At 38.3% G+C, this 10,243-nt stretch overlaps 1 protein-coding gene and 1 long non-coding RNA gene across 2 annotated transcripts; one reads left to right on the top strand and one right to left on the bottom strand.

Annotated features, from left to right (window-relative positions):
• Positions 1-201: 201 nt before the first annotated feature.
• Positions 202-2,135, top strand: LOC141800964 (uncharacterized). The gene is made up of 2 exons (XR_012599359.1): positions 202-987; positions 1,113-2,135. It is a non-coding gene; the product is annotated as an uncharacterized LOC141800964 (long non-coding RNA).
• Positions 2,136-5,307: 3,172 nt separating this feature from the next.
• mrps15 (mitochondrial ribosomal protein S15) lies at positions 5,308-10,223 on the bottom strand. The gene is made up of 8 exons (XM_074683819.1): positions 9,934-10,223; positions 7,940-8,002; positions 7,762-7,837; positions 7,597-7,645; positions 7,412-7,496; positions 6,434-6,492; positions 5,777-5,968; positions 5,308-5,567 (listed from the first exon to the last, which is right to left on the bottom strand). Exons 1-8 carry the CDS (start codon positions 10,073-10,075, stop codon positions 5,457-5,459), a joined length of 777 nt encoding a protein of 258 aa, XP_074539920.1. The 5' UTR covers positions 10,076-10,223; the 3' UTR covers positions 5,308-5,456.
• Positions 10,224-10,243: the final 20 nt, after the last annotated feature.

Raw genomic sequence — 10,243 nt, 5'->3', positions numbered from 1 at the left:
ATTCCAACCTCTACCATGATTTATTTTATTTCAAAACTGATCTGTGTAATTTTGTTCTGAAAGTTTTTTTTATCAAACAAGTACCCCTTTTTGCCACTGATTTGCCCGGAGGTAGCCCGTCAATCTGCTCTTTTAGTCCCACCGACAGGCACAAGATGACGTAATGGTCATGCCACTCAGACTTGAAATTGAATTTTAAAACTTAATCTGATTTTTGTGAACTGAAATTGAATTCTGTGTTTTTGAATGTTAAGTTAAAAAAAATTTGAATTAAAGTATAGAAAGAGTTGAATTTTCATAGGCAAAATACAAATTCAAATTCAATTAACAACATAATTCAATTAAAAAAAAAATCATTTTCAAAACATCATGCTTTTCGAATTCAATGTTTTAATTCAAATTCAGTTTCTGATATAAACCAGGTGGCTTTGAGCCTTCCTCGGTGATGATGCCTTCAGGAAACGTAGGAACTTTGAGAAGCCTGATTCTACACTTCCTGTACAGTGTATTAACCTGATTAGCTGTAAATAAAGAGATGCTGGGGTCACAAAAAGCTTTAAGAGCTGTTCAAAACCGCCCTTAGGAACTATCGATCTAAAAATTACATGATTTTTACCGTTACGCCTATACAAAAAAGGGATTTCCCACTTCTTTATTGGACTGTGAACGCAGCGCAGAGTCGCGACGCGAGGACAATCCGCACCACTGTATGGTGCAGGAGAGATATAACATGTTGAATGGATTGAAAATGAATATTTTGTGAGGAATCTGTGCCCAGAGGAGAGAGGAGAAAGGAGACTGACCGGAGGAGATCGAGGAAACGCTTTGCGGAAGTCTTTGTACTGACAGTGCCTATGGAATATCACTCTCTAATTGGATGCTGCAGTTTATTAAGTTAATAAGTCCCAGAGTTCACGATCAGATGCGCTCTAAATAAAGGTTAAATAGTTTATAAATAGCCTAATCTAATAACGTCGCATTTTACCGGTAAGTGATCCGTGTGCTTCTAAACAGGACACAGAATAAATAGAGTAGGATTTTTTCATGGTGTCGTGTTTGTTTAGCAGGCCAAAGGAACAGTCAAAGCTCTGTTACTGTTCATGTTTTCGTAGAGTCATTACAGCGCACATGTGCCGACCGACACACAAACAACTGTTGGAGCTGACTGACAGATGATCCAGCTGTGATCCACGATGCTGTCATCACTGAAACAGGTCGCTTCACGTGACGCTTCGGAGGAGAGGATGTTCCTTTGCTCCTAAAACGAATCTCCTCTCTTCATTTCCTTGCGTCTCTCACATCTCAAGGTGGTGAGAGGGGAACATTGTGGACAATACTCTCAAAAGGACACTTCCTGATCCAAGAAGTGCCTGCTGGTTACCTCACGGTGGAAGAGATCCAAGAAGCAGTGCAGAGTATCAGAATCAGCCAGTCAGATCAGAGAAAATGTTCCCAGACGACATTTACAGTCTTCAGCACGAAGAAAGTGTGAAAAGAAACAGCCAAATTTAAAAGCTGAATCCCAGGCTGGAAGATGTACCAAGAGTTGTGGAACATCTGGACTCAAGTTCCTGTTATACTGTGTTTTTTTTTAGAATTTCTACCAAGTGTTTTTCACAATAAATCAGCTGCATACATAGTATTGTTTGATGTTTATATGCAGAAATGCTGCTGTTATGGTAGGACATGTGCCAACAGTGTAAATAAGTAAGTAAATAAGTAAAGCGAAGCTGTGTTTTATTTATTTTTTTTTTTTATTATTTTTTTTGCTATTCAAGTTTTTTTTTATTACAGTCACAGTGTATTGACATAAGTCAGGAACCGTTTATTGTTTTCGGTTTTCTAAATTAGAATAAAACAAAAAGTAAGTGGTGATACAGTGGAAACAAGTACCTAAGAACCCCAGTCATCAACAAATTCCATTTAACTTCTTACTCAGAGCCTAATTACTCTTCGTTGGGGTCTTTCATACATACTGGACTTGTAAAGATGTTTCTCGCTCTTGGAAATTGGTCAGCTTTGTGATTATGAAATGCCATGTAACCCTCCTGTTTTGCACCTGAGTGACTTGAATGTGAAATATTTCTTTCTCCAAAAAAACGTGTGCTGCCTAACATCAGAAGAAAATAATAATAGTGAACAAATAAAATAAAACAATACAACAATGTTTTTCTTGCAATTTGGTGACATATCTAATCATTTTCATGCAACTTTTTGACCTTTGACCTTATGTGAAGGATGATGTGTTTATGTGTTCTTCAGTCGTGGAGATGAAATATGCCTTTCCCCTTTTTTGGCTGGGCATCTCTGGATGTCACTGTCAGCTGGCAAACTTGTATTAACCCCTACATCAAAGGTTTCATGAAATAAAAACAAGTATATGTAAATAAACTTTACTGAAAATGTTGTACACATAGACTGTCATTTAATGTTACAATTTGATTTGAAAGAAGTTGACTTGAGCACTTAATTTACAATTTCAGAACAATACAAGTAATTTGTTCTTCAGACACAAACACACAGCTCTTCTTGCAAAATTACAGGGGTTGCATTATTTGACAATGATCATTATTTGTTCTCTGCATAAGGATAGACTTATGTCAGGAATAAACAATCACTTCCACTAATCATCTACACATTAATGACTCCTTTGAGTCTTGTTACAGTGAAACTTCTCCATTCCTGATGCGGATTTCTCTTGCCATCCTGCATGTCTCACAAAGTCCACAGCAAAAGGTCATCAGGGCATCATTGAGTATCGTTCCCTGTGGTGAATAAATTGCAACACAATCACATCATGGATCATCCCTCTCCTGTTACAACTTAACTTTCTTAATCATGTGGGAACACCCAAAAGTTTATGAAATCTCTGTCTTTCTCAAGAGCTAGGTTATTGAAACAGGCCACTCTTCCCGTATGAGATTTGAAGGAACACCCAAAAGATGATCAAAGGTATTTTTAGATGTTTAGAATCTAAAATAATGATATGAGCTTACCTGGATGCCATACGTCAGTCTCATGTGAGTCCTCATGGCAGTTAGGCCTCCAGGCAAACAGCCCAAGCAGCAGTTTTCTCCGTACTTATTTGCTGTGTAGCAGCTCAGTGCAATTGGACAAATGCAACCAAGAGCGCCTGTACAACATAACAGCAGTTTTTAATGTAAAAAGTGTGTAAAGTGTGTATCTAATTTGAACATTATTTTAAGAATAATGTAAGGCACTCACAGACTAAAATGTCACTGCAACAGGAGCACAGGCCTGTGCTCCACTCTCCTGTTTGCACATTTGTTCCATAGCCACCAGCACCTGGTTGATGGGTGACCACTGGGTTTGACATTGTTGATTACTCGATCTAGAAAGAGCTTTTTATTCTTTTTCTTTTTTTAAATTGAGCTTCCTGGAAACAAACAGAGTCAGCTATTAATAGAGGTAGAGCAAAGGTGATGTTTGCTGCAGCAGACAAAAATGTCATAAATCAGGCTTAATGCACTGCAGTTCTCACACTTTGTCAGTTTTACATCTCTAAAACATCAAGGGTTGAAATTTTACAGAAAAACTCAATGTGTAAGTACATGTGCTCAAATCTCTCTATTTGAGGATAACTAAAGCCACAATCATGTGCAAGTCATACAGCTCAGTCAGCACTTGCAAAAGCATGTGCTGTATCACCAGGTTTTACATTTACTGGTTGCTTGACACAGAATAAACCCGTTTTGTTCTGCACTAACAATTTTTTTCCTACAAGATTCTTTCATAAAAAAGTAGACCTCCTATGATGGGTCATCATGATCATTATCTCCCTGTGCAACACAGGAAATGGTGACTGTAACAAAATGAAATTAGTGAGGATCACATTTGAGCTAAAAGCTGACAACATATAATGAGTTGTCACTAAGAAGGTACTGTTTGATCTGAAAGGCCCATGTTACTTTGTCTCAGTGCTGTCAACCAAAGTTCATCTGAGTGTAGAACCTTAAGTATGCAAAATGCATCATCTTACTGCATAATAGTAAAATTCTTAAGTTAATCGACAGAGAGAAAAAAGGTGTCACTTACCAGAAGCGTCTGTCTGCTCGCCTTCTGATCTAACTGACAAAAGTGCGCTCTACACAGGAAGCTGTGACGAGGTTGAGCTGTGGTTTAGCAACAAACTGCTGCTTCTCAGGATGACAAAGATCTGTGGGTATTTCACTGACTAACTAGAACTGCTCATTTGCTCAGGGGCTGAAAATGGGCTAAATCTGAAAACAGACACACAGGTCAGGGATGAAGCTTCTTTTTAAAAGCTCTTCCAATCTCACTCTAGATCAGCAGTTCAGAGAATTGATGTGGTTCTCAATATATTGCGACCCCTTTTGAGAAAAATCTTCAGCTGACTACCATGTCACCACTACTGTTAACTTAGTTTTTGAGAGACAGTAGACAGATATAAAATGACAACATGCAGAGAAAGCGTATGTACTAACAAAATAATTTCACAAAAATCAAAATGTTACCTCCAAAAAGTTTAAGAAAATGCCACAGAAGATAAAATAAGGTTGTGCAAGGTTGTCAAACCTAATTATTCAGTCTGGTTAGGAAAAAAAAAAGATGCTCCCATGCCTGAAACTCATAAATTTGCAAAGCAAGAAACAAGATTCAGTAGTAGTAGTGGCCCTCTGCTTAATCACCACAGATTTTTGAGATGTTCTACTCTTCAGGAAAATCTTGCTTTGACAAAAGGGAGACACATTTCCATAAAATTCAGCAGCCCAGTTTGTATTGCTTCAAAAGTAGCCCCTTTTTTCACAAAACACCCAGCTGTAAACTTGATCTTACACTAACATGCAACAATTAGTCTGTGTTTCTTTGCACAGGCTGAAAATGAATTGATCATATTGTACATATGGTTATATTTTAGATTCTGCATATCAGGAAGCATCTCAGACAAACATATCACATAGTCAAACTAAGCTCAGAAAAGTTTAGTCACAAAGCAATATCAATAGCATGTGCTGAAGGATACTAAAGAGTTTTTGATAGAATTCAAAGTTCTGTTACTGAAACATGCCAGAACAGTCAAAACAAGATAATAATATGACTGTTTTATGTTTTTCTTTCACTTACTGAACCAAATGTATGTCATTTTTAATACATCAGTAATAAAATGAATACAAGATAGCTTCTGTGTTCTTTGGAACTAAAAAACTGTGCTTCATTTGTGTTGTGTTCAAAGCGCATCTAAATGCAGCGCTCTGGAAGAAGGAGTAGTTACTCACATTTTAAGTAAGTGTAAAGCAACCTGAAAAAAACAAAACCACAAATACCTTTCTGTGACATTTTATTTCCATTTAAGTGTGACATCAACCTGAAAGTGAAAGTCAAACAATATTTAAAGATGGGAAGAGATGAAAGGGGAACTACTTTTCCATATGAGTGTTTGAAAGTGAAGATCAGTTGTTGTAAGGTTGTTTCTTTTATTGAGTCGAAGCAGCTGTTGCTGTTGCTGCTGATGTGTCCGTCGTTGCTAAACTTGACTCCATCCTCAGCTTCTGTTCTGCCTTCTGCTTCTGCACTTCTTTGAAGACCTGAGAAGATTCACACAGGATGTATGGAGTGTCAGTTAGGACACACAAAAATCACACCTTGAACTTGTTGATTATCAACTGACAGAGTTTGAGTGGTATACTTGAAATGTGCACAAAAACCTACTGATACATAATCATAAAGAATAACTTAGTATATACAGAAAATAAAGATAATATTTTGGCAGATTGACAAAGTTTCTTGCTGCTACCTTAATGCAGAAGGCCTTCTTCGCCAGCCAGCGGCGAGTGACTCTTCTGTAGTACTCTGGAGGGAACGTGTATGTGATGCCCAGCTGCTCGCACACGGTTTCAAAAGAATCAAAGTTGACCAATCTCAAGTTTTTCAAAAGCTTTTTTCTTTTATCGATGGCCATTAGCATTCGCCTCTTGTTGGCTTTGTCCTGCAACAATTAAAAAAAACATACATGATAAGACAACATGTTAGGTGTCATTCAAACAGGCCAAATGAGGTAAAGACACAGATACCGCATAAAGCTTATTCGTGTGTTTGTTACGCAACAGAAAAAGTTTACCACCACTCACAAACTGTGCTTTGCGTCTGTGTCACTTCTGACCACACATCTATGCATGATGTAACGTGGAAATTTCCAACCATGACTTTGCTGTGCATGTTCTCATTTAACATGAGTGGGGACAGCACAGGATATCCTGTCCCATCAAACCAGAGGAAGGAAGAGAGGAAATGTGACGCCACCTCTTCATACATAACAGTTGTCGTGGCGCAAATCAACTGTCTTCTGACGTTATAGGACTGTGAGATTTATATAAAAACTGGTGGAGGAGGAATGAGACTTTATCTTACATAAGCCAGGAAGAAGACTTCAGGACTTTGCTCTTTCACTCACCTTGTGGTGTTTCTGCAAGTGCTCCTGGTAGTTGCGGATTCTTGCTGTCAAAATAGCCACTGAAAAATAGATCAAAATAAAGATAAGGTACTGTTCACCAAATATTTGGATTTGCTGGAGGGGTGGGTAATGTGGTGGTGATTTCTTTGCTTTGTTACTGTAACTGTATCCAATCAAGATACAATCTGAGAAAAGGATCATGCATGTGAACACATTTTCATCCCCTCTAAGCTTCTGAGTGAATCTGTGAGACCTGGATTTTCATTTCTTTCCTATTTCTGTCTGTACTTTAAGAAAACTTCTTTATTTTACTGTTTGGGTTTAGTTATTACTGATGGCAAATACTGACGCCATTTCCTGACAAGTCTATTTTGGAATCAAGGTGTTCCAACAGCTGGGGACCGAAATTGTGCAAAAAATGTGACCAGAAACCAAAGTTTTGATCCCCAATTTATCTGATCTTTATTAAAGCTAAAACATGGGCAAATCACTCCATATCTGTCCTTGGCCTGTGTTTGCTCCGTCATGGCACTGGATCTGAATTTGTCAGTGTGTTGACATACTAGCCGGCCGAGATAGCATGCCATTAAAACACAACAGAGCAGAGACGGAAAAGAAACTGATCTGGTGTGAATCCAAAATTAGTAGCCAATGCTTGAAGTGGTGATCTTTCAATCTGGACGAGTTGTGGTGCCCTTTGGCTAGTTAGTATGGCTCAGAGCGGACAGGGAGAAGACTGAGATTCAATCCACATTGTTCTATGTCACGAATCATCCTGTTACACAACTTTTTTTTGCCGACACCATGGCTGCACAAGTGTTTGAGGAAGTAAATCTCCATTAGAGACAAAAGCGTCCAAATTGGTGATTGCAAAATCCCTGCTCTGGTAGACCCTGGCACAAGTGATGTTACAGAAGCTGTTGCACTTCCCACTCCTTGTTATCACACTGTTTCGACATCATGGTGAAGGGAACTCACCCTGAACTTCTACTGAGCTGTGGTCATTCTCATCCTTCTGAACTTTTGCAATTAGCTGTTCCTTTTTCAGACGTAGCTTTTCACTCTGCAAAACGAAAAAGAACAGTTAGGTATTCAGTCAGTATTCTCAAATATAGCAGAGAATAAGATGCGGAAGTAAAAGTGAAAGGGGCATGTGCACTTACATGGCTTGCTAACTCCAGGGAAAGAAGTCTTTTGGTGATATCATCAGTTCTGTGAAGACAAGAAAAAAAGAAAGATGCTTAAATCCTAAGAATGCTTTTAACTAGCTGTGAATAGATAGCTTCTTCACTCATTTTATACAAAGTATGATATGTGTTAGCATTTACGTTTGGGCAAGGGGTACAGCTGCATAATCCATCCTTAACATCGTTGGAGGAAGATCACTCAGCTGGCTCTCAGGGTCTGGGAGGGAACATGATGATTTGTGAATGAGGAGCATTTTAACAACATTCAAAACCTGGTTTTGGTGATAACCAATCAAACCAAAATGTAACCAAACTGTACCTGTCTTCCTTTTCTTAACCCCCCTTGCATAATGTCTGACCGGAGGCGGAACAGCAAAGCTTCCTGCAAGAAACAGAGGAGATATTAGAAACTTGTGTCAAAAACTTTTCCAATGACTCTTCAAGTTGGGAACTATGTAAAAGTAGAGACCAAGTATCTGGGGCAGAAAAAATACTGAAGCTTTTCCAAAGCAGATACCTCACTTACTCTTCATTTGGTCACATGAAGAAAACTTTCTGCTGGCAAATAAAACTCCGGGAAATTATGAATCACAACATGCTCCCTGGTATAAAAGTAGCTCAATGTATATTTCTCTCTTTCATTTCCAATTAGTCAAGTAAGAAGAAAATTAAATGGGGTTACTGATGCACACGTTGAAGCTGCATGATTTGAACAGCATTTGCAAGATAATCTACAAAACACAGTTATCCACACACCCCAGATTAAGCACGACTGCATACGCTGTTAGAAGATAGTGAGAGGATAGTGGTTTCAAAATCAACTTCATCAAAACACTAAGTGAGGTCATTTCCTTTGAACACTCATGTTTTCTTCAAAAATACATGAATGCATGTCTGGTGTCTTAGCTGTCTCTGTAACTTTCTTGGCATTATCGTCATGTGAAGTACCATGAAATTTCAAGACCTGGATGATCTTCTTTCGTATTTCTAAATCATGTCAGTGACATTTGTTTCATTTGAGTCATAATTTCCTTGTGTTTGAGAAGAGACTAAGTTTGCAGGAAGATGTTAACCAAATTCGGGGTGGGCCTGTTGAAGAAGGGTTTGTGCATCTGTGGTTGGGAGTCAGTTGAAAATGTGATGCCATTGTAGGTGTGAAAACAAGTTATCACCTAACAAAAGACATGAGAGGGAAACGCACTGCTGCACTTGATATAAGCATAATGAAGTGTATAGTGCATAAAGAATAATATGTTAAACCTGTGACAAAGCTATTTCATTACTCTTCTCTGCAAATTCCCATGCTTTCATAACTGCGGCTAATGTGTGATTGATGCTTTGCAATCACCTTACTTCTTACATGCTTATCCATCACACTATCTGCTTTAAAGTGCAATCGTGCGTCATACATTTCACTTATGAGTGTGTAGTCACTAAATTTATACTTACAGTGTCATTTTTAAGGACTTGACCATGAACTGTTTAATTTTTTTCTGTCTTTCTTTAAAATGCTTACGTGTTCCAACAGATTGATTAACTTTCCTAAACTGGGGTTCAGTCATTCAAGATGTAACTTGTGCTTGCTGGGTCTGGATTTTTAATCTTTTTTTTTACTTTTTTTTTTTTTTGCTGTTAAGTCAAAATCTCTTCAAATTCTTTCTAAAGTCACATTTCCACTATAAAATCAGGGTATATGTCACTACATTGTTAATGTGTGTGCTACTTAGAGATATGTTTTTGAATAAGTCTTTCGGCACTCAAGTATGGAGGACTCCTTATTGCAGGTACTTTTGGAAAGGTGCTAGACACAAAATAAAATTGTAAACAAAGTATTTCTAACTGTAAGTCACTTTCATATGGCTCCAAATAGTACATTGTTGTACGTGTTGTTGGTGTCACTAAGGGAATTTATATTATGAATACACTTTTTGGTTCTTTTAAATTACTATGTCAAAATGATATCTGTTAGATATCATAGTCCTTGAATTCCATATTTTTTTAAAGTTTGATCTGGAGTATTATCGACAATTACTACATGGCTGTCATGCAGACTTAGTTAGCACTATGTCATTAGTATTACGGAGTATTTTCTCTTTCTTTGTGTGAATCTAACCAACAGTTTTCAGCCCAATATCAACAGTGCCCACTGCTGTCAGCTTTAGCTTATGACACAGATGGCCCAGCTAAATGTTGACAAGAGTGTTTATACATGGCAATTTATGTTTCCCACAAGAAATGCGGCTTTCCCTAATGCGGCTTCTCCCAGACATTAACTATCAGCCGCCTCAGGGTTATCTTGTCTGTTATACTTACCAGCACTGATTTTGGGTCCTGCTAACAGCGCCGAGCTGCATGTCCAGGCTTTCACTGACAGAGCCGAGCACAGAGCGCCGCTTTCTCTTAAACCACCAGCTGACGACTTCAGCACAGTCCGAAAAGCTATGTTTGCGAACATGGTTCAGAATCGTATTCACAATGGAGTAAACTACCTGCAAACGTTTAATAAGATGTCAGATAATCACACTCGACCCCTACATGAGGTCCGCCATCTTACCTAGACTATACCAATCGAGTGACGACGGAAGATTGTCTTTCTGCCAATAGACCAGGCTGTGCTGCCAAA

The sequence above is a fragment of the Halichoeres trimaculatus genome, unplaced genomic scaffold (genome assembly GCF_033239565.1).
Source record: "Halichoeres trimaculatus isolate MK-OKI-2021-1 unplaced genomic scaffold, fHalTri1.1 fHalTri1_scaffold_12, whole genome shotgun sequence".
Lineage (NCBI taxonomy): Eukaryota > Metazoa > Chordata > Actinopteri > Labriformes > Labridae > Halichoeres > Halichoeres trimaculatus.
Note: the sequence above shows the minus strand (reverse complement) of the source record. Positions and strands in the feature narration are given on the sequence as shown.